The sequence below is a fragment of the Panthera uncia genome, chromosome B4, assembly GCF_023721935.1.
Source record: "Panthera uncia isolate 11264 chromosome B4, Puncia_PCG_1.0, whole genome shotgun sequence".
In the NCBI taxonomy this organism is placed as follows: Eukaryota; Metazoa; Chordata; class Mammalia; order Carnivora; family Felidae; genus Panthera; species Panthera uncia.
Window position 1 is genome coordinate 74,682,169 of NC_064809.1, and position 24,459 is coordinate 74,706,627.

General features: G+C 40.7%; 1 protein-coding gene across 11 annotated transcripts in view; it reads right to left on the reverse strand.

Annotated features, from left to right (window-relative positions):
* Positions 1-1,272: 1,272 nt before the first annotated feature.
* RACGAP1 (Rac GTPase activating protein 1) overlaps positions 1,273-24,459 on the reverse strand; it is a 27,487-nt gene continuing 4,300 nt past the window's right edge. For 3 of the 11 annotated variants that reach the window (XM_049625436.1, XM_049625438.1, XM_049625439.1), the window contains exons 2-17: positions 21,677-21,765; positions 14,321-14,523; positions 13,173-13,309; positions 12,150-12,219; positions 10,205-10,258; positions 9,450-9,530; positions 8,474-8,591; positions 8,026-8,156; positions 6,949-7,113; positions 5,596-5,691; positions 5,311-5,509; positions 3,899-4,004; positions 3,590-3,722; positions 3,232-3,367; positions 1,839-1,947; positions 1,273-1,517 (exon numbers count right to left, since the gene is read on the reverse strand). In XM_049625436.1, coding sequence (XP_049481393.1) covers positions 1,442-1,517; positions 1,839-1,947; positions 3,232-3,367; positions 3,590-3,722; positions 3,899-4,004; positions 5,311-5,509; positions 5,596-5,691; positions 6,949-7,113; positions 8,026-8,156; positions 8,474-8,591; positions 9,450-9,530; positions 10,205-10,258; positions 12,150-12,219; positions 13,173-13,309; positions 14,321-14,523; positions 21,677-21,761 — 1,899 coding nt within the window. In that variant the 5' untranslated portion in view covers positions 21,762-21,765 and the 3' untranslated portion in view covers positions 1,273-1,441. Of the gene's footprint in view, positions 1,518-1,838; positions 1,948-1,971; positions 2,227-3,231; positions 3,368-3,589; positions 3,723-3,898; positions 4,005-5,310; positions 5,510-5,595; positions 5,692-6,948; positions 7,114-8,025; positions 8,157-8,473; positions 8,592-9,449; positions 9,531-10,204; positions 10,259-12,149; positions 12,220-13,172; positions 13,310-14,320; positions 14,524-14,744; positions 14,894-21,676; positions 21,766-23,225; positions 23,356-24,459 lie in introns of those variants that run through there. The other 8 variants (XM_049625437.1, XM_049625435.1, XM_049625432.1 and 5 more) reach the window with 7 other exon arrangements.

Consider the following 24,459-nt stretch of genomic DNA (forward strand, 5'->3'; position numbering starts at 1 on the left):
TCCAGAGGCACTTCCAGCAGTGAAGGATGTTCCAGGCAGCCAGCCAGCCAGAGTCGGGTTTTTTTTTTTTTTTTTTTTTTTTTTAACTGCACCATTCTGGTCCCTAAAGACTTGTTTAAGAAGTTTGGTTTTTGTTTAAAGTGGTTTCCTCAGATGAGAGGTAACAGTCAAAGGACAAATCTAGGACTTCAATTTGGACGATGAAAGACAATGAGGAATGAAGAAACAAACTCCTGGTGGTGACAGCATTGGGGGAGGGAAGGGAATGGAAATGAATAATAGACCTAAACGCTGAGGAAAAATATTTTCTTAAAAAAAGGTGTTGAAGGTTACCTTCCAAGACAAGAAAATCAACCTCAGAGTCATTTTGAAAAAACTATTTACTTTTTTCCAAATATGTGTTTTACAGAAAAGGGTCGCTATGGGTCAAAAACATTCTACAGAAAAAAGCATTTTTATAGATATTGGAAATAATTTTAATAAAAGAACAAGTTCATATTTATCTAGCTGTGGCTGTGTGCCATAGGAAGAGTTTAGCAACCAAAGTGCAAAGACAAAATGAGTGTGGCATTTCTTGCCACACAAAATATTGACAATCTCCCTTATAGCCTACTCTTAATTGCAAACTGGGACGCCAAATAGATGACACATGACCTTTAGAAGTAGGGCTCCAATGGACAAGGGGACAGGAGGGTCAAGCATCAGAATGAATTCAACCGAAGTGCAAACTGGCTTTGACCCCAGCCAAACCCAAAGTCCAGCCAGAGGCCCATTAGAGATAAATACAAGTAGGAATATCACTTTTACAAGGTTGTGCCACTTAACACTATTAAACCTAATCGATCCAAATCAAAGCTAAGCACACCCCCGTTACTAGTTCTGTCCTCATCCTATCCCATTTTTATGAAAGCTCCACATGATAGCTTAGTTCATGCCGGGGGAAGATCTTCCAAGTTCTCAGAAGGAGCCCTCCCAAATCCTCTGTCCAACGTTTTTTCACCCTGCCCTCCCACCTCCCACCCTGAGACAAGTCAGTCTTAACAAAGAGGTGGGGATTCTGTCATTGTCTCAGGGAAATTAGTTCTAAATAACACCAGAGAAGGATCACTTCCATGAGCAGCATTTGGCTTTAAGCCAAGGGGATACACCTTCTTCCAGCCTCCCCGCAAAATCACAACGAATTCTGTATCATCCTTTCTACCGCAGTAGAGATCTCCCAAGTTCCCAACAATGACTGCACAAGGTGTTGATATTACATTACTTGAGGAGAAAGAGAGGGAGATATATATAGTTTTAATAAAACCCCCATGCACAATTAAACTTGATTAAAAGCCTGGAGAATGCTAAAAGTAGTAATGAGTCCAGGAGGCTGCAGAGCAGAGAGTACAGGTGCAGCCTTCCTGCAGTCAGGAAATGCTGGCAAGTAACAGGAGACATGACTTCACTTGAGCATTGGAGAAGCAAAAAAGTTGCCTTGTCGTCCTAAGTTGGTGGCAGATTTGCTTTTGCTCCCAAATCTAAAGGAAAAGAAAATGAACTGAAAAAGGAGTCTATAAAAAAAGGTAAACTGTAACATTATTTAATATTATCATCTAAAAATAGGAAGCCCTCCACAACTACTCTGTAAATGACTCTTTGTCACCTGAGATGAGAGAGGGGAAACAAAACCTTTAGACCCTTTTAAAAAGGGGGTTGTTATGGCTCCAGATTACCTTTTAATGCCTACTTGCTAGCTCAGGTCTCATTCAATTTTTCTTTCAATAAGCTTCGGTGTGATAGGAAAAGAGGCCTAAGGAAGCAGCCCTATTTTACTTCCAAAGCCAGCCAGTTCCACGTACCTGGGCGTGTTCTTGGTGAGGGTGGAGCGGACTCTCTGCGACAGGGAACTAGATGAAGGAGTCTTGAGAAGCTGATGCTCAGGAGTGGTCACGGGCCCCAGTAAACTCACTTTAATCAAAGTTAAGACATATTTTTAAAGGAGGCACAAAAAGGAAAGCACCCTTGTCAGTGGCCAGTTTTAAGTTGAGTATGCCATGAAGCACTGAAGAGCTAAGGTTAGAGGCCCAAAGTCCCAGAGATCATTTCTGTCATTGTCTTGTAACACAGCAGTATCTTTTGAACTGTGCGGGCAACTGCTCAATGAATAGCTGACTTTCACTTCCTGATTGAGGCCATTCTCAAACTCCAGCTTTCACAAATCTAACGTCTGATCATTTGGTTCTTAACCTGTATTAGAAAAAACAGTATGCTTTCTTAAAGAGGATCTTGGGGCACCTGGGTGGCTCAGTCAGTGAAATGCCCGACTCTTGATTTAGGCTCAGGTCATGACCTCATGGTCATAGAATTGAGTCCTGCATCGGGCTCCACGCTCTGTGTGTGTGGAGCCTGCTTGAGATTCTCTCTCTGTCCCCATCTCTTTCTGCCCCACCCCTGTTCGTGCTCTCTCAAAATAAATAAATAAACGTTTAAAAAAAAAAAAAGGGATCTTGCAAAAATAAAGAATAGGTCTCCAATGCCAGTAAAAGTTGGAAGAAACCAGCCTCGTGCATTTTTGGTGGCAATACAAATTGGCAAAAGCCTTTAAGAAATCAAGTTGGTTACCAACAATAGCCAACGTATGGAAAGAGCCCAAATGTCCATCGATGGATGAATGGATAAAAGAAGACGTGGCATATATGTTATAAATAACACCAATTCTTAATAGAACATGTAACTAAATTATAGTTTACAACCATAAAAGTGATACACAGTAACAGGAAAAGTTCTCACAATATGCTACGTGAAATAAGATCAAACTATATCTGAATTGTTATATTTTTAAAATATCCATATGTATATAAAGAAAAGGAGAACCGGGGCGCCTGGGTGGCGCAGTCGGTTAAGCATCCGACTTCAGCCAGGTCACGATCTCGCGGTCCGTGAGTTCGAGCCCCGCGTCAGGCTCTGGGCTGATGGCTCGGAGCCTGGAGCCTGTTTCCGATTCTGTGTCTCCCTCTCTCTCTGCCCCTCCCCCGTTCATGCTCTGTCTCTCTCTGTCCCAAAAAAAAAAAAAAAACGTTAAAAAAAAAAAAAAGAAGAAGCATAACTTGGAGGGAGGGCACCTGGGTGGCTCAGTTGGTTAAGCATCTGACTATGATCTCAGCTCAGGTCTCAAACTCAGGGTCGTGAGTTCAAGCCCTACTTTGGCCTACTATTAAAAAAAAAAAAAAAAAAGCACAACTCAGGCCTTACCTTTAATATCTGGGGTCTGTGGTGTTGAAAAGGCATTTGAATTTTCAATGACATGCATGGGGTCAACGTTCTCTTGTTCTACCATCATGAACCGACTCCAATATTCCAGGGGCAGTGAAAGCAGGCACTCTACCACCTAAAAAGCCACCAAACATGTTAGCACACCCCCAAACCTCAGGGCTTACCTCTCAGCACTCTCTCATTTTATCATGTTATACAAGTTTTTATATATATATGAAATGTTACACAAGTTTTTGTGTATTTATGAAATACATTAAAACTCGCATAACATTAACACACATACGTGTTACACACACACACACACACACACACACACACACACAACGCACTTGTCTACCTTGGGCTGACGTTTGATGTCCTGCAACATTACCACTGGATCTGGATTAGGCACTGCATGGGCAACTATGGTAGGCCCAAAGACTTTAGCCAGATTAGCCACATCCATTTTAGTATTTGGGCTCTGAGCCACTCTAAACAAGAGAACATTCAATTAGAAGACTTTGTCCATCCACTTAAATGCAGACCAGAATACAAGATCTACCAGAAAACAATTCACCCCTCACGTTCCCTCCCTAACACCCAACCCACATTATGCTCCCAGTGGCAAATTCCCAACCTCTCAGAAACAAGTTTCTGCTGTACTCACCTCTGCAAGTGAATCATAAGGAAAGCTAATGTGTCTCTGTTGGCCTGGGGCAGGTCACCAATAGCCTGGTACATGGCAGCTTTGCTGTTGTCCTCATCTGGGATTTCTGTAAATGAAAGGAAAGCACCAAGAGGCCTAGACTTCTTTCTCTTGACAGCGGGCTTCCAAGTGATCGACCACAAAGTGTCATCTATACAGTAAGCTTCTGAAACTTCTGATTAGGTTCATGACTGAAACGAACTCCAGTTTCATTAACAAGCAGGACACTAGCCAACAGCTCAATATTAGAAATCGGAACCTTCACAAAAATCGGCCCCTGCAGTTAGGGAAAGCAGCTAGCAAGCCTTGTGCTGGGAAGGCAGGCCTACAGCTGCAGCGACTACAATTACCAAGAAGGTTTTCATCTATAAAACATGTTCAAGGGCCCACTATGTACCAGGTACTATTCTAACTGCTCAGGTAAAGCGGAATTAAGCAAAGACTTTGCCTCATGGAACTTACATTCTATTAGAGGAGTCAGTCAAAAAGCAGGTATCTATCAGGTAGTGATACACAGGGGAAGCTAGAAAGTAATGGGAGCGGTTATTTTGGACAAGGTGGTCAGGAAAGGTGTTTTTGAGACAAGACACCCAAGAAGAAACCCAAAAGAAAGAAAGCGAGGAAGGAAGGGCAAATCATGCAAATACATTCCAGGCTGAAATAATAACAAATGCGAGGGCCTCCAGATGGGAGTGAGCTTGTCAAGTGCTAAGAGTCGCAAGAACCCCAACAAGTGGAGAAGAAGAAAGAAGGGAAGGGCATGGAGAGAAATGATGCTAGAGACGTAAGGAGCCGGCTCATACAGGTGGGGTCTCTGGGGCCATGTTAAGGGCTGTGGATCTTATTCCGAGAGTGATGGGAAGCCACTGGAGATACTAAAGACAGAAGGGCTATCATCTAATATAAATTTTAAAAGGACCCCTCTGGATACTATATGAGGATCACACTGTCGAGGGCCAGAGTAGAAAAGGGAAAACACTAGGTTCTTCTGTCACTCCAGGATGAGAGATGTCAAGAGGGGTAGTAGTAGGAGTGGCAAATTTCAATTTTAAGATAAATTTTACAAAACCTCTGCTGACAAGATTTGCCAATGGATTAAATGTGGTGTGGGGGAAAAGAAACCAAAGATGGCTCCAAGTTCAAAATGACAATCTCAAACTCTACCAAAAATAACAACAACAACAAACCCTGTTAGCGCCCTGTATAGTTTAGACAGGAAGAGGACAGGCACCAGGAACATGGATACAGGCATTCTTCATCAAAGTATTTGAGCATCTACTATATGGCAGGCACTGTACTGGGCAGTAAACAGAAGAGTCAAAAATTCCTGCCCCTGGGGCACTCACATTCTAGAGTTAAAGATCTACTCTTACCTGCTGCTTCCATGAAAGTCTTGTTTAGCCGAAAGGTCAGAAGGGGTTCTTTGAGATTTCGAAGGAAGTCCTTCAGGAGGCTACAGATAGCATGGATATCATCCACTTTGCTGAGGAGGGGTACAGTTTTCACTCTGAGGAATTTCTCTTTCAGCTCTTTTACTGTCCGGTCACAGCCAGAGATCCGATACAGGCCTGTCTATTATCAAGGTGACACTTTCAGAAAGAACCTCCTAATCATTAACACAAATAACAGATTCACGCTCTCTGAAGGTTGACTCTTACCTCTGTCAGCCCTCTCTGCTCAATCTCATTTACGCAATGGACAACAATGGAGGGAATCATTGGAGAAGTCTGGGACACATAATCTGCCAGGATTCCCTGAAAAGGGAGAGTTTTAAGTTATTATTTATTACCACTTAGACCAGCAAATGAAGATGAATAGGAAAAACGTCTCCAAACTCATGCTCAGGTTGGGACGTCATGTTTACTTTTAAATTCCTGTTCCCAAAGCATACATTAGAACAGAGACTCTCCGTTTGTTGTTTTTTTTTTTTTTTCCTACCTCCACACCAGGACTGGTTTCTGGTCACGTACCACATTCTTGCATGAACAAGTAATATGACCACTATCTACAACTCTACTCCTGCTTCTCTTCTACTCAAGGGCCTCAGAAAACAAGCAATGACAAGATTAGAGGTATAGCCTTTAATATAAACTAATTTATTATTCTAAAAAAGAAAACTTCTTTACACTTTTATTACTCTTAGTAAGAAAAATTATTTAACACAAATCACAGTTGCTCGGGACACAAACATATCTGTAGGGGAGAAATCCATGGTTCTATATCAGAGTACAGAAAATTTGTAACCAATTACATGCACAAATAAGAACTCCTAAGATTAAAAAAAGTAACAGTTGATTTGCTGGGGGCTGGATAGCAGCATAATCATTTTGTTTTGAATCTTAACACTGGTCATACAATAAATAATTTATTAACAGATTGAATCAATGTTTAGAAATAAGCAATCTAATCTTAATAGCCTAGTATAGAATATCTCTAACATAAGAGAAAGTACATTCACAGATGAAATTACAGGATGGCTGGGATTTGTTTCAACACAATTCACTACCCAGGGCCAGGAGGACATGGGGGTATTAATAAATCAAAATTGGACAAGAAGTAGTAATCACAGAAGTTGAGTGACAGGAACCAGGGATTAGTTATTCTAATCTCTCTACTTCCGTATATGTTTGAAATTTTACAAAATAGGAATAGAGTGTGGAGGGGAAGGAAGAGAAGAGGAAAGGAAAGGAAGGGAAAGGAATAAGGAAGGAAAGGAGGAAAGGGAAGGAAAGGAAAGAGTATGAGTAGGGAAGAGGGGACAGGGTGGGAGAAAGGGAGGGAGGGAGAGAAGGGAAGGGAAGAGGAGTTTGGTGTAGAAAAGTTACTAAATAGACAAACCCAAGCAGGACTCTCCTGCAAATTAACATTTTATAATTTCTCTTCAACATTAATGGAAAAAAATATGCTTCGTATCACTTATTTTAGGATAAAAACGGACAGTAAGCTTTGGAAAAGCTAAAGAAGCCATAACACAAGGACAGCTCCCACAGCTGTCATACATGTGGTCATACCTCTCCAATCTTGACAGGTGTTCCTATCAGGGTAGGAATGCAGGGAAGGGGACAGCGGTCCCGACATTCTGGATGAGAGACCACACGACAATCTCGACACTTCAGAGACAGCTTGCCAAACTTTATCCGCTTTCCACATGGAACACAAGATTCAGGTTTAATAACCTGAGAACAAAAGAGGGCAGAAAGAACAGAACGGTCTGAATTAGAAAATTATCATCATCAACAACCAACAACCTAATTCCTTTACAGTTATTTGTGTAATTCTTGCAATAATCCTACAATATAGGTTTTGTTTTCTTTGTTTTAAGATAAGGGAATAGAAGCAAAAACAGCCTGTGTAACTTGCATAAGGTCATCCACCTGGAAGTGGGCAGTGTAGAGTAGTGGAAAGAATCTGCTGACAAGGAGTCACAGAACCTCCGTGTTAACTCTGCCACTTACTGTCCTGTGGCTCAACAACGCAATTGATTCTTCTGAGCCTCAGTCAGTTTGCTTGGGTTTTTATGAGGAAATCCAATGGGACAAATGTAATACATGCTATTTTTAAGAATACAATGTAAATATGTATCACCGAAAAGCATAAACAATTGTTTCTGAAAAATTGGCTTCGTTTTAATTTAACATTACTCACAGAATGGAAAGATACACACCTTCTGTAACCAGCAGTTAGCCCTGATAAGTGGAAACGGAAGAAGGAGATGTGACATTTAACTTTCTAACACTAAGTTATTTAAATCTGCTCCTGGTATATATTAATTTCACAATCAAAAAACTAAGTGTGCCCTAAGGTGCCTGGGTGGCTCAGTTAAGCATCCAACTTCAGGTCAGGTCGTGATCTCATGAATTGTAAGTTTGAGCCCCACATCGGGCTCTCTGCTCAGTGCAGAGCCCGCTTTGGAAACTCTGTCCCCCTCTCTCTCTGCACCCCCCCACTCACGCATGCTCTCATGCTCCCTCTCTTTCGAAAAAAACCCAAAAACTAAATTAAAATTTTCCATTAAAAAGATAAATAAACAAACATTAAAAGAGAAAAAAAATTAAGTGTGCCCAAAAGAAGGAGAATCACGGATCTACCGTCTTAGAGACAAAGTCATGCAGGCGCATCCCTCCGTTATTCTGTGGAGTGCCGGAACTGTCTGTCTCCGTTCTTGGCTCCAGCTGCCTGCTGCTCAAGGTAGAGTCGCTGTTCCAAGGTTGTAAGGTACCTAGAAAACAACCAACTTTAAGCCTTTGTGTCTTAATATTTTGTCCCTTATGAATTTTAACCCTGATTCTAAAATAACTGGTAGACAACCAGTAATTTGTAACCATAATCAGAAGTGACTACAACAGCTATGCAGAAAAATCAGTTCAAGAATAACAAGTTATATACAAGCGGCCTAGGCCAGGCTAGCAACCCAAAGGCAGAGTATGATACCGTGCAGAAACGTGCAAGAAACGAAGGAAGGATTCTAAAAAACCAAGTCTCCCCAAATTTTACCAGTTGCTTTACACAGGCAATTTAACCAAAAACCCAGTGGACCTGTTTTCCTTCGGCTTCTCGTCCAATATGGCACAGTCTCAATTGTAGACACAGCTTCAATGGGCCCGCCATCATTGGGAACAGTCACTGTAGTTTTTGCAACTATGGATTCATTCCCCTGAAACAAAAACAGAAATGAGCGAAGAATAAACATGTGAATCTAATTTCCCCTCCGCTAAACACCCCTCCATAGGGTGTTTTGGAGTGGTTGAAAAGTTCCTGAATCTTGGTCAGAACTTAAGGACCCAGCTCAAAACACTCTTAAGTTGAAACCTCATACTTCAGAACAAAAAAACAGGGGCACCTGGGTGGCTTCATCAGTTAAGTGCCTGACTCTTGATTTCGGTTCAGGTCATGATCTCATGGTTGTGAGATGGAGCTCCCCCTCGGGCTCTGTGCTGGGCTGGAGCCGACTTAAGATTCTCTCTCCCTCTGTCCCTCTCCTGCTCACACACACACACACTCTCTCTCTCAAAAACTAAAAACTAAATACACAAATAAAAAGAATATTGAAAAAAATATATACAGGGGCGCCTGGGTAGCTCAGTTGGTTGAGCCTCCGACTTTGGCTCAGGTCATGATCTCACGGTTCGTGGGATTTGAGCCACGCGTCGGGCTCTGTGCTGACAGCTCAGAGCCTGGAGCCTGCTGCTTGGATTCTGGGTCTCCTCTCTCTGCCCCTCCCCCGCTCATGCTCTCTTTCTCTCTCAAAAGTAAAAAAACTGAAAATATATATATATATGTGTGTGTCACAGAGGCACACATACAAGCAATGAAGAATCAAATATAAAGCTGAGAGTTGTTTATTCAGAGTAATTCCATTCATAAGGATGATAAGGATCCTATTACATTGAAAAACTCACCAAATCTCTCTCTCAAAATAACACTGCAATGTTGACTCAGGATTTTTAATGCTTGGGGCCACTAATCTCTGATGTGTTCACAACCACAATTCTCTTGGCCTGAATCTTCTTACCTGGTCTACTGTGGAGCCAATGGAACGAGTCTTCTTTACAGGTCCAGGGGGACCATCAATGAATTGTCGGCTACTAGAACGCTAGAAAGGAAACAAAGACCAATAAGTTCAGTGCCAAATAGAAGATCTGAAGCACAGAAGACAAAATTATTCCATGAGACAACCTGGTGCAAGTCCTAGCTACCAGGGCTATGGTAAATGACAATGTGCTCTCTCCCATTCTATTTCCATTTCTTAAAGCTTACATTGTACCAATACAAAAATGCCCTCAGTGCCCTAGAAGAAACAAGCAAGCTTTGGAAAAATCTAGATGACAGCACCAGAAAGAGTACAGCTGTAATCCTATCTAAGTACATGAAGACTCTGGAAACATATGAAGTACCCTGAACAACTGCACACAGACAGATCTCCGCATATCCCATTATACACACATTTCATCTGAAAATTTTATTAGAGTACAAAAGTACTGCGTAAAAATACGTATGACAACTCAAAACAAACTTAAGCATATCCTTTTCCACCCCATGAATGAACTGAAGCAGCCAGAACAGTGAAATAGGACAAGATTCTGTCCTGAGTTCCTACCTTAAGGAACATCAATGCTGCCCCCCAGCATAAATTCATTTTGTAGTCAGTGTTTAACAATGACTAGAGCAACAGGTCAGGAATGCTGTATCTAGGCAAAAATTCTAGAGAAAATCCTTTATTGCTATTTTGTAAAAACGGCAACAAAAATTAAACAAAACCATACCTACCCTCTTTTCTCTCTTCTTCAGTTTGAAAGTCTTTACCAAAGAAGAATCCCAATCCTGTTGACAATTACAGTGTATTAATTCTTTCCTGTGGTTAGGCCTCCCCTAAACCCTGTGCAAATAAACTTACAGAGAACTTTAAAGGCTTTCTGACTCAGGCTACCTAACTTACAATTTGAGGAGAGGGGGAAGGGAGGGTCTCAAGTGTAGCTACAGAGCGATAGTATGTTAACATGCTTTCTTTCCAAAATTGAAGCTATTATAATAGAATCAGGAATCAATACCTCAGAGGCAGAAAAGGTTAAAGAATCAACTTCTGTCGTGATTATCTCCAGTGCCTGGTCCTTTATTTCTGATTATTTTTGTAATTAGTTTTAGAACTTACAGAATCTTAGGCACTATACTGATCGTGTTAGATGTGATTCTTGCTCTTAAGGGATTATTATTACTTAATCAGATGTTCTGCACAATATATACCCACTTTAGTTCCAGTTTAGGTTTTGTTTCTCAAACATCCCTCTTCCTTGGGCCCCAACAAAGACATTCACCACTAAAGAATTATTTTTTACTGTAGTCTAGTTTCACTTCACTTATTTTAACCATTTACATTCAGTTTTAGTAGCTACCTGTGACTTCCTTACTCCTCGTAATCCCTGAAAACACAAACCCCAGAAACAGTAGTACATAGCAAATAGTAGCTTAGCTAAATAAATTTAATCTCTCCAATTCACAGTCAAGTAATTTAGCTACTGATGGTTTGATTCAGTTTCGGTTACAACAGATATACCATAAATAGGTCTAGCTCCAAAATCAGCTGTGAATATGTTCTACTTTTTTTTTTTAAGTTTTTACTTATTTATTTTGTGAGAAAGAAAGAGTCAGAGAGAGGGAGAGGGACAATCAAAAGTAGGCCCACACCACCAGTGCAGAGCCTGATGTGGGGCTCGAACTCAAGGAACCATAAGATCATGCATGACCTGAGCTGAAACTAAAAGTTGGACACTTAACCAACTGAGCCACCCAGGCGCCCCATTCTAGTTTTATTATATATTCCAGACCTATTCATATCATTCCTTATTTCAAAAAGGGGTACTTAGTATTAGTACTTCTATCTATAAAATGGCAATGATTTCCTCAAACACTGATTTGGGACACAACGCTCCTAGCCCATGTAACAAGTAGCTGTCACTTATTTCGCTATCAGAAAACCAACCACGGATAACCTCCTGATTTATTGATTTGCTAGCTTTCAGCCAGCAAAACAGGAAAGATACACAAACCAATAAACCATCAGCTTCTGAACATCAAACAAAGACTGAAATCTCAGGAGATGACCTTTTATGCAGAAATACCACCTTACGTTAAGAAAAAGGTGCTGCCCCACAAAAGCAAGGTAACAAAGAGTTTAGATACATTAACCATTGTTGAGCAAAGCATTATAGAGTGTCTGGAAACTCTGTCAGTCTTCCGGCAAAAGTTCCAGAGCATTGGTTTCTTTCTAATTGTGAAGTTAGTTTTCCTCAAGAATCAAACTAATTCTGAAATAAGGCACAAGCCTATTGTTTCCAAGAGCAGAAAATAAACCCTGACTGGGTAGAGTCTTGGTAACTTTTTTTTTTTTTTTTTTTTTTTTTTTTTATTGCTAGCTGGGCTTTTTAATAAGCCAAGATATAGTCAATTAGTACAAGTAGTTCACAGATCCGTTAAAGAAATTTAACCTCATGACAAACCCTGAATTCTATATTCTCGCTTCCAGAAACTAAATGTATAAGCCAGTCTCTTACAGCTCATGTAGACTTTTATCTTAAAACGCTAGCTCAGTATCTATAACACATCAACTATTAAAACAGTAATAAAGGAACTTCAGAGGACAGGAGATATTCCTAAGGGAGCAGGGGTTGAAAAAAAAAAAAAAAGACAATTCTCAGAGATCAAATATATTCATTACCAGCGATTCGTCAGTCTTGTCAAAGCTGATATCTGATAAAATGGAACCAGATTCGTCAATAGTTGACAATCTAGATGAGGCAAACAATACAGTATTAGAGAAGACTGTGAATACAAAATCCATGAACACCCAGAACGAGTCACAGTGGTCATGTAACACCAGCAATTTCACAGCAGTACTTTCCTATGGAGACAACTACAAGCTCAAAGCCTAGTTTGTGGTGGTTGCTTGCTATGGTTTCCATGGGAGAGCGCAGCTGCACGTGCATGAGTACACACGCAGCAGGCTGCTTTTTCAGCAAAGACTTCACAGCAGCAGTTGAAAGTTACAGTTGGGAGCATGGGTGCTACTCCCTGCGGAATAGGCTACTAAAAATTCACAGGCAGAAGAATGAAGTTTAATCTGATCCTAATTGTGGTTGCTTTCTACAAGAAAGAGTATTACCCAGCATTAGCTTTTGAAGAAATTAAGCCCATATATCTTCTCAGTTATAAAGATTCCCCATAAAACAACCAAGCAACAAAATAAATAGCTTTAAGAGTGCTGACCTTTCCCTACGTATTGTATTGGGGGTGTTAAATTCAAAGCCTGGTTGAGACTATTTAAATAGTGATGCAGTGGAACCAAAATTATGGTCTGGTCTTGTCTCCCAGAAGGCCTTCTAAACCCGAAGAGCTACAAGAGATCTCTGGAGAGTAAACACTGAAAGTATTGCTGAACTGCCACTTTCACCTTTAGGTTTCTTAGCAATGAGTAGGATTAGTTATTGATGTGCAATTTAGCGCCAACATCAAAACTTTACCCAGGGTGAAACCACATCCTAAGGAAAGATCAAAAACAAAACAAGATAAAAGAAATAGGGAGGCCCTTGTACCTTTATTTCCCACCCACCCTTCCTCCAAAGTCTTTTTCTGCTTTATTCAGCACACATTCCAGAAGCTGTATATTTAAGAGTTCAGATAGCAAGAACTTCTGACAGCTGCATTGCTTGTGATCAGATAACAACAGATGCAGTTTCCCCACCTTTTGTTCCCAGCATTGCCGCTGGATGGTTGGCCCCTGTTGAGAAAAGCCAGAGCTGATTTTTGCTCCTCACTTAGTTGAATGCTGCCAGATGTGTCACACATGAGCATCTCTCGAATCAGCTGAATCTGTCTTTCCTGCAGACCAAAGCAGAGCAGAACATCCTAGCTAACCAGGGGAGAAAGCTTCACCTCAAATTTATGGGACAGACAGACCAGAAGACATTAAAATACAGCATTATGCAAATGAGCCTCCAGGAAGTCTGCTACACCAACAGCATATTAATTCACATCAAGCCCAGATTGTGTTTCTGATTTCTGACTGGTAAAATGAACTCCATATAGAATAGTGGGGTTTCTGCTACTAGACTTTTGGGTCAACCTGCTAATCCAAGACAGTATTGCAAAATCAGAGTCCTAAAATAGATTTCACATAGCAAAAACAATTTAGTGTCATTTTATCAGGACAATTATTGGCCTCTTTTACGGATCAAAGCAGCCACCCACCTTTCTAAACGGTGGAACAAAATGCATTAAAATGGATACAAAGCTGTGACGCACTGGAACCAGTCAATTTGAGCTTACTGAGGCATTTAACACTGTACCAAGATGGATTAGTGCCTCCTCGTAAAGGCTTTCCTTTGTATCATGACCCACCCTGGTACATCAAAATGATAGTGTTCCCCGTTAGTCACATTGCTCAACTGGCTGAATACGCCCAGCCCCTGACCCTGAATCAGGAGCGGTAATGAAGGAAACACCTAAGAGTTGTCTTGCCTGTATCAATAACAAAGGACCAGCTACCGACAAAAGGATGAGGACATTTTGGGTACCAGAAGAGAGAGCCAACATCTTGTGACAGATCAAGCATACTAGGAATTCCCTAGTTTTCTCTAAATTCTCATTTGAAATGTATTAAGTCAGAGTTTCAAGTGTAAAAGAGAAAAAAAATTTCAATTTCAACCTATGAAGAACAGGATTTCCTACACTGCAATTTCAGCTCCCATCAAGGCCAAGTTGTCATTGGACAGGTTGCTTTTAGTTCTATAATGTGGAAGAAAGGGAGCATAACCGGCGGGTGGAAACGTTACCAGATGACGCTGCCCCCTCCCCCCACCGCACGGTTCTGGCATAGAGAACAATACACACCAGCTTCTCACAGTCAGCCTCAGCTCGCTGTCTCCGTTTGATCTCGACGTCCACCTGATTGCGTGCGTGCTTCAGCTTAACATCCAGCGCACTACGCTCAGTCTCTGCTTTCATCAAAAGATCCTTGTACTTCCCCAGCTCATGGTCTGTTCTCTGCCACTTTTTACGGAAATCTTCAAAGTCCTTTGCCAACTGGATGAATTCTAAGGAAAGGGGGAAACTTCAGTCATTCAAGCACCAACCAGGGTACAATGCTCTAACGAATGAGTCCTCTAGTTAGTTTTCCTCCAAATTTTTAACTAAGGGATCAGCTAGACTCTGGGCAAATCTACCTGAAAATAACCAGGAGCAGGTCTGGATATATGTTCATCACCCGACATGTCAGCTTTGTGGAAAGCAATTCCTGTTTCGATAGGCTACTTACTTTGGCTTAGCCAGTGGCATCTGCTATGGAATAAGGAAATCATTAGTCACCTGGCTCCAGATGTAATAACAACACTGAAAGCTCCTGAACAGAAGGCAATCAAAGGGGGATACCTTTGGGGCAGCTGTCACGCACCAGGACAGTTACAGCTATAAAACAAAAACAGCCTCCTTTAGAGTCACGCATTGTTGCGCCAGAGAGACGTTAAATAGCAAATTCAAATATAACTGCTGTAATATGCTCCGGTAGATGTAGATTAATATTATAGATGTCTAGGCCTGCAATTCCATTCAACTATATAATTATACAAATATTGATTTGAAAGTAAAGAGCCAATTTGCTTGTGCTGTTTAACACTGCCCTGAAGGGTATGCAAACATTTATGTGGGAAAGACACAGTAAGAACAGATCATAGTAACTTAGGGTGAGTCACTGATGGCAGAATGTGGCCTCTCCTCAAATGTCTGCAGAAAGAGCATCACTTCCAAGGCAGTGCCTCAAAGCAGGATAACCCTGGTGCATTCACACTTGCCACCTGCTATTTGGCAAAGACTATTCAACACTGCCTTCCTATTTTCCAGTTAGTTACCTTCAATCTATCTCTAGGCATCACTCCCCACCACAGTCATGGAGGAAGTTCCCAAGGTGTACATCTGCTGCTGGTCAAACTAACCCAGTTTACAGTCGAAACTAGGCCACAGGCACACAAAGCTAGCAGATTCTTGAGTAGTAAGGGCACTTTTCCTATTTGAATTTAACCTAAGAGCACAGAAACATGAATATAGTGCCCTTTTAAAGCAGTTTTAATAATTTGACTAAATTTCATACCTACAAACTAGGATGCCAATTCAATCTAGAAAAAGCAAGTCTTACACGTAAGGACACTTCAGTTTATAACAACAGGTTTTAGCAGAACAGGGTATTATGACCTAGTTATCTTAGACAATGCAAATATCAAAGATACACACACAAATATGTATCTACATATAGCTTTAAATGGTATGCTGGTTTTGTTAACAGTTTAGAACACATTACTATGTTTTTTCCTCCTGAATTTAAAGAAAAAGAGGGGCACCTAGGTGGCTCCATCAGTTAAGCACCCAACTCTTAATTTCAGCTCCGGTCATGATCTCATGGTCCTGTGAGATTGAGCTTCACGTTGGGCTCTGTACACTCTCCCTCTCTCTCTCAAAATAAATAAACATTTAAAAAAATAATAAAAGAAGGGGCACCTGGGTGGCTGAGTCAATTGAGCGTCTTACTTCAGCCTGGGTCATAATCTCACGGTTTGTGGGTTGGAGCCCCACATCGGGCTCTCTACTATCAGCTTGGAGCATCCCCTGCTTCAGATCCTGTCTCCCTCTCTGCCCCTCCCCCGCTTGTGCTCTCTCTCACAAAAATGAACATTAAAAAAATAAAGAAAAAGAAAGAAAAAGAAAAACAATATTTCCTTTTGCATATTTATTTCAACAATGTAGACTCACAAAACTTTTTTAAAGAGCTCGTTCTTAGTCACATTCACTCTGGCAATTCATCAAGTGGTACACTTTACGATTTGTGTACTTTTCTGATGTAATAGCACTTCAATATCAAGAAATAAAGAACAAGAAACACACTTTTCAACTATACATCCAAAATCTTTCTAGCTCCACAATGAGGTCAATTAAATATTTCTAAATACAGTGCTGCACACACACTCAAATATTTAGTGAATTGAAAAACAATTTTGAGGAAAGATTTCCATTGGACCTAATTGTGCTGGTTTGTTTGTTCTTTTTTTTTTTAATTTTTAACGTTTATTTATTTTTGAGACAGAGAGAGACAGAGCATGAATGGGGGAGGGTCACAGAGAGAGGGAGACACAGAATCTGAAACAGGCTCCAGGCTCTGAGCTGTCAGCACAGAGCCCAACGCGGGGCTCAAACTCACGGACCGCGAGATCATGACCTGAGCCGAAGTCGGACGCTTAACCAACCGAGCCACCCAGGCGCCCCGGTTTGTTTGTTCTTTAGGATACTCCTCCTTGGTAAGTCTTGTTAAATTTGAGTTTTAATCCCTATTCATTGTTAATTGGCATATATTATAGGTCCAACCAAATTGGACAAAGGAACTCAAACCAAATAAAGTATAAGTACATTTCAAGGGAAGACTTCCTATATTAATCGTACAAATGACTAAATCATTAGTGCAACTTGATTTATGTTAGACCAAAATCAGAACATCTGTGTACCTACGATACTACTTACATACAATTCTGTTATGAATGAACTAAGTTTGCTAGAATGGGTCAAAATGGCATGTTAGGGACATGGGTGGCACTGAGCCACTGGGTGGCTCAGTCAGGTGAGCATCTGACTCTTGATTTCGGCTCAGGGTCGTGGGATCGAGCCCTACACCAGGCTCCACTCAGTGTGGAACCTATTTAAGATTCTCTCTCTTTCTCTCTCTCTCTCTCCCTCTGCCTCTCTCCCCTGCTCACACCGTCTTTCTAAAATTAAAAAAAAAGAGGGGGGGAGCACCTGGGTAGCTCAGTCAGTTAAGCATCCAACTGTGGCTCGGGTCAAGATCGCAGAGTTTGTGAGTTCGAGCCCTGCATCAGGCTCTGTGCTAACAGCTCAGAGCCTGGAGCCTGCTTCGGATTCTGTGTCTCCCTCTCTCTCTGTCCCTCCCCTGCTCACACTCTGTCTCTCTCTCTCTCTCTCTCTCTCTCTCTCTCTCTCAAAAGTAAGTAAACTTAAAAAAAAAAAAAAAGGCACTTTACATCACAGATCAGGAAAAATTTTGATGTTGGAGATCAACAAACATGGAATTTTGGGGACGCCTGGATGGCTCAGTCGGTTAAGTGTCTGACATAGTTCAGGCCATGATCTCACGGTTTGTGAGTTCAAACACCGCATCAGGATATCTGTAGTCAGCACAGAGCCTGCCTTGGATCCTGTCCGCCCTCTCTCTCTGCCCCTCCCTGGCTCACACACGTGCTCACTCTCTCTCTAAAAAAGTAACAAACATTTTTAAAAAATGGCATTTTTTGGTCAGTTTGTGAATCACAATGCAAATTAACGTTAGCCCCCGTCATGAACTACATGTACAAAAGATTAAACTCAAATTAGCTCCTCTAAAAAGTTATGTATATATTAAACTATGAAATGCATCTATCAGAAAGGCGGTAAGAGAAAGGAGAATTCCTTAAAACAAATTGAGGATTGGGGTGATTGGGTGGCTCAGTAGGTTAAGCATCTGATTTTGGCTCAGGTCATGATCTCACGAGTTCAAGCCCCACATTGGGCTCCATGCCTGTGATGCGGAGCCTGCTTGGGATTCTCTCTCTCTCCCTCTCTGCTCCCCTCTCTCAAAATAAACAAACTTAAAAAAAAATTGAGGATAATCTTTGATTCATTACACACACACACACACACACACACACACACAAACAGAATTTGGTTCATAGTTTAACAAACAGATTAAAACAGTCCCACAGATCTCGTTTTCTCAGCTCACTCCTCCTGGGGCCTTGCACAGCCTCTTCCCTTTGTTTTTCCCCCTACTCTGAGCTTCTTAAGGGCAAGGGCCCTGTGTCTCTTTTATTTCCAATGCCTTATAGTGCACAGTAGGCACTTTATTCATTGAACAGATAAATGAAGAATTGCTGCTCAGATCAAATTTATTTATTTATTTGTGAAATGTTTATTTATTTTGAGAGAGAAAGAGAGTGCAAGCAGGGAAGGGGACAGAGAGAGAGGGAGGGAGAGAGAGAGGGAGGGAGAGAGAGAATCACAAGCAGGCTCTGCACTGTTAGCACAGAGCCCAATGCGGGCTCAACCTCAAGAGTCAAACGCTTAACTGACTGAGCCACTGCTTAACTGACTGAGCCACCGAGGAGGTGACCCCAGACCAAATTTAAACTCCAGGCATCCAAGCCCACCTCACCATCTATTCAAACTTACCTCCCACCGTTACACATTACTCTTTCTTGTCCCTGCTCCCAGAACAGACCCATGCTCATTTCTGCCTTCTCTCATGATCAAGCTATGTACTCCAAACAGAATGCCCTACCTACACTCTTCTTTATGTATCCATTCTTCTAGTCCCATCTGTTCTATGAATCCTTTCCTAATGTGTTTGCTCCACATTACTTTTTTCTATACTTCCCAGAAGCATATATTTTAATACTTGTTTTATCTTCTGTTTCATAAGAAACCTGTCTCTGAAACTTAAATACCATAATCTTCTTGAAGACAGGTCATGTCATACACACTGTAATATCACCTAATATATAGCATAGCACAAACCCAGCATTGTGTTAGCACACAACAGGCACCTGATAAATATTAATTATATTTATTCCTAATTTACACACCAATGACCTCAAAAAATTTCAGGCAGCTCATGATAAAATAAAAATCATGTAGACTAGGGAAAACAAAAATAACAAAATACCTAGGCTATTAAAGTCATTTTATTTGAATATTAACCTTCACTCTGATATTTCAGGAATCTAGGACTTAGCTTTAAAAAAAAAAAAAACAAACCATACAAAAAGGAGAGAGAAGAATGAAGTTACTATGATGAAAGACAAGAATAAGGAGTCTGGATACTTAGTCATAGGAGGAATTCCTAGGATCAAAGAAGAGGACAGACTTAGGTGGTTGCAGAAAGGAGATTCTAAGGGAAACATGGGTAGCTCAGATGGTTAAGCATCCAACTCTTGATTTCATCTGACTCCGTATTGGGCTCTGTGCTGACAGCGCGGAGCCTGCTTGGAACTCTCTCTCTCCCCTCTCCCTGCTTGCAAATGTGCATGTGCCCTCTCTCAAAATAAATAAACATTAAAAAAAAAAAAAAAGAAAGAAAGAAAGGAGATTCTAGAGTCTAGAAAACACGAAACCACTCTATTTCCTCAAAAGCCAACGTTCTGAGTTAAGGATCTGGAGAGGGAGGAAAAACATACCTCTATTCTATAACAGTAATCAATGGGAAGATAAAAATGTGTTTATAAAACAAAGATACCTGTAAAAATAAATATCTTTTTTTTTTTTTTGGCATAATTACTTCCAAAGTATTTTCACAACTGGTATCTCGTTTTATCCCCCAAATGCTCATAGCACTCCCACAAAGAAGATAAAGACATTTGAATTCCTATTTTACAGATGGAGAAACAGACACAAAAATAAGCTAAAAGCCAGCACTAGTTATTGAGATTCTAAACCTCAGATTCCTCCCTCTGCCCCCACATCCTATCAGCTACCTCCTCCTAGAGATCTTATTACCACAGTCTCTTCTACCCCTTTCCCCTTATTTCCATCTTTACGTCACAAACACCATTCCAGGGGGTCACAAACACCATTCCAGGGGCGACTGGGTGGCTTAGTCAGTTGAGCGTCCGGCTTCGGCTCAGGTCGTGATCTCACGGTTTGTGAGTTCGAGCCCTGCGTCGGGCTCTGTACTGACAGCTCAGAGCCTGGAGCCTGCTTCTGATTCTGTGTCTCCCTCTCTCTCTGCTCCTCCCCCACTAGTGCTCTCTCTCTCTCTCAAAAATAAATAAACATTTAAAAAACAAACAAACAAGCACCATTCCAGTTAGGGCTTCTCCTGCCTCTTTCCTGAGCTATGGCAACTGTGCCCTCATCGGTCTCCCAGCCTCCACCTCTGCTTGGGTAATCTTCCAAAAGTTCCGCTGGGATCATCCCATTCCCCTACTCCTACTCCCCTCAAACCCTGCACCCACTTGCCTCCACATAAATACCCTCTTTCATCTGTCTGCTGGGATCTCACCCTACATCTAAGGTTCCACTCAAACCCTACTTTTGTCCATGAAGCCACTCAGCCAGTCATCCCTTTTCCTCAACTTAACATGTACTAAAAGCTGTTTTAGGTTTTCACTAAATATTTGAATGAGCCTGAATTTGAAGATCTCTTATTCAATACTCTTCCCCACTAGACTCCAAAGTAATCCATCTTCTGAGATGATATAACCTCAAAGAGAAGCCTAATTAGTATGCCATCATGGTTACTGAGCTGGTATCAGATGATAGAGCTATGGAACAGCTATTAAGAGAGAGAAAATAGAATATTGTCTTAAAAGGCCTGTAAGTGGATAAGAGCTATTAAAAACATCAAATTAAAGAAAATGCTGAATGGCATAAGCAAGACACCATACTAAGCACTGTGAAGATTTAAAAAAAAAAAAAAAAAGTTGAAGACACAGTTCTTACATTACTTTTATACCAGTGAGGCTGACTTAAGAGCAACACTTACTAAATTAGGTATTAATGAAAATCTGAAACAGGAGAGGATGGCAACCCAAAGAAAAGCTGATAAAAATAATTCCCTTAGATCACTTTAGTCAGGGCCATCAGCCCTACCTCCTTTCTCACTAATCTACTACCCAGCCCACTATTCTATCACCACCTCCTTTTTCTCCCCAGCTCTCTACCCAATTTCAATCCTTTATTACTAAGAATCAAATACATGAAATAGGTGAAAGCAAATGAACAGTCCCATCTTCAAAAAGAAATTATGACATTTTTCTCCTCTTCAATTGAAAATGTTTTACATCACACAGGGGAAAAAAGCCCAGGATAAAAAATAAAGACAACTACTAAAAAAAAAAAAAACATCCTTGGACCTTCAGATTCTGCCCAGTTCTTGGTATGAACATGAAATTGGCAACTAATGCCAACTATTCAATGGAAAGAGAATCTTGATAATGAAAGAAGTCTGCGTGAACACATTTAAGAACAACTATCAGAAAAAAGTGACCAGTTAGAATGAGTGTCCATTAAGCTTTGACCATGGATAAGTGACCATCACTTTCTTTTTAGGAAACCCAAATGAAAAACAATTTTAAGACTGGAACACACTTCAGTTTTGCAGAAAACTCAGATTTGAAATCTGCTTTTCCTCTCCACACAGGCCAACTCAGAATGACTTACGGAGTTCATTTCCTTCACTGAGAATCTCCACCCGGCGTACAAGCTGCTCAAACAGATTCCGCAAATTCAGCATCGTCGTATCCATCTTTCTGCCAAGAAATCAAATATACATTAGGGGTCCTGCCTTCTCCCCCAGACAAAAGATTCAGTAGCAATGCAACAGTCATCAGGGACTAACATCTGGACTCTTCCATTTGTAGCTATCATTATAAGGATCTCAAGCCAACAATTGGTATTTTGTACAATCTTTATTATAAAAACAAAGCTGGAATGTTTTTAACACTCATTTGAAAATCAGAAAAGCATTTCAGACCTCCGAATATAACACCTCCCTTCCTGCCTACTTCTTTCCCCCCACTCTGCAATCATTCTGGAGCTCTGAGGAAAGCAGTTAGGGACAAGCATGTCAGCTGATTACTAGGTGACCAACTATAAAATGTGGTTCTCAGTCTACTGATTAATATAATGTTTTTGCCACTTTAATCCTTCTGGACTGTGAAGACCTTCAATGTAACTTAAAAGGTTTATTTTTAATTTCACTTTTAGCTAGTACCCCTGTTGCAACTGCCTTTTAAAATGCAGGACATGGTCAGCACATTTCCTACCAACGGCACAGATGACGTCACACGAGTGATTAAGTGAGGAAATCGCCAGCTCAGCAGCACAAGAATTATTTCTGTAATGCAGGGCTCTCTGGACTGTGTGCAGGGACTATGTCTAATAAATTTATACTAAGTATAGGCAAAGGATTATGTTGTACCACGTTCTGGCATCAAGGAGACAATACACCACCTTCACAGTTAGAAGGGCAAAGGAAAAAAATCATTTGCTACTGTATTCTGTATAGCGAATTTCAGGCTTCGTATTTCCCCCCCAAAGACCTGCTGATATTACATTAAAAAGGAGTGTCCTTACAGGCAGTTCTGTTCTGAATAGACTTTAACTGGAAACACTTTGAGGAAATAAGATCTTCATTTAACAGTCAAGAAAAAAAAAAAGACATCAACTGGATGTCACAAAAATTATCAAGGAAATGAAATAAAAAATAAATTTCATTTGAAAATTGAATTCCTCAGAAATACCATTAAAGGATTCTTATGTTTCTCCAAATCACCCCTTCTACATTCTAGTACAGGTCTTTATTTGATGCATCTAAATAAAATTTTAAGAACTCTTTTATGAAGGTTTAGTGATTTTACAATGTATATAAGATTGTACTGTAAGCTAGGAGGGTCGAACAGGCTGTAAAAAAAAAAATCCACAAAGGATAAAGGAATAGATAAACATAAAGATATTTTCTATTAAATGTTAATTATTCATTTGTACTCATAGGATGATTGTTCTAGTAGCCAAAAAGCTTTCAGTTCAGTTCTAAGCTTAGAGGCAACATATACCTGAATCAGGGCTGGAAACCAAGATTTTCAAATGGCAACGTGTCTGTTCCAAGCTACATAATCACAGCAAGCTGCTAAGCAACCAGACTAACAAATTTATTACAAAAATCTCTCTAAACTAAGAACAAAACTAAAAGAATAGCATTAAAACTGACAGGAAGAGTCTGGAAGTCCTGAAGATGCCCATGACTTAACAATATGACAAAACAGGCACATATACCCAAATGCTACAGGGCAGGAGCAGGGCATTCGGTAGCTTATTCAAATGATGATTTCCTTTGGCCCCTGTAAAAATGGGAAGACACTGATCAGTTTTAACGTAGGGCATTGACTTCCGTCATCTCAGCACTTATCTATGTATTCTGAGACCTTAAGACCGTGAATTCGGTACATAGGAAAACTATCTGCCCAAGAACGCAGAAAAGGAAAATTTCACAATGCAACTAGAGTATTAAAAACTGGTTTAAAAAAAAAATCAGAAGGTTTGATGTTTTAAATGACAATACAATAACCTGATCCTTTCTTCCCTTTAAAAGAAATCCTCACATTTTCTCAGGTTCCTCTAGCCCACTATTCTTGCCTATGTTCTTTATGAATACCACTCACTAGAATGAGTGAGGGTTGTGGAGGTACTCTCTTGAAAACACAACCCGATTCCTAAAATGACTAAAGACACAAACAACCTACCGGGGACATCTCCTGATCACAGTAAGTGTTACCTCCTGCAACTACCTGGACCTACATTATTCTCCACACATGCTGCCTGGTACCCAGGAGATTACTGTTTAACTGAACTCCCAGTGCTCTGCTATAAAACAAAGAGGTAACCCTTAACTGCCAGACTGTCAGAGTCTCCAGATTTAGAGTTTTATGAAGAACTTATGAATTGTTTTCTGTTCTTCCCTCTCAACACCAGACATTCCCTAAAATTCAATCCTCCAGTCTCTAGAACTTCTCAAGCTATCCCATGTTAGTCACTATAGCTCTCCAGACGATCACCTGCTCCTGAACACAGCCTCTCTCCTAACTCTAGTTCTGTAACTCTCAATTTGTTTGGGATGCCCTGGAGGTGTAGCCTGATTCTGAGACTTTGTTCTATCTTTCCCCCCATACATATTATTAGCAACTACTCTATCCACTCAACTACCCTACCGACTCCCAATTTTGATTTCCTTATTTTTATCATTCACTCAGTTCCAAACCCCAGAATCACCCTTGTTACTCCCCTCTAACATCTGTGGACTCTTCTCTCATGTGTTTTATACCCATCCCCTCATCACTGGCAGGCCATCATCACTCATTTCAACTGACCTATCCCCCACTGCTGTGTGTTGGCATTCAGACACACACACACACACACACACACACACACACACACACACACACACA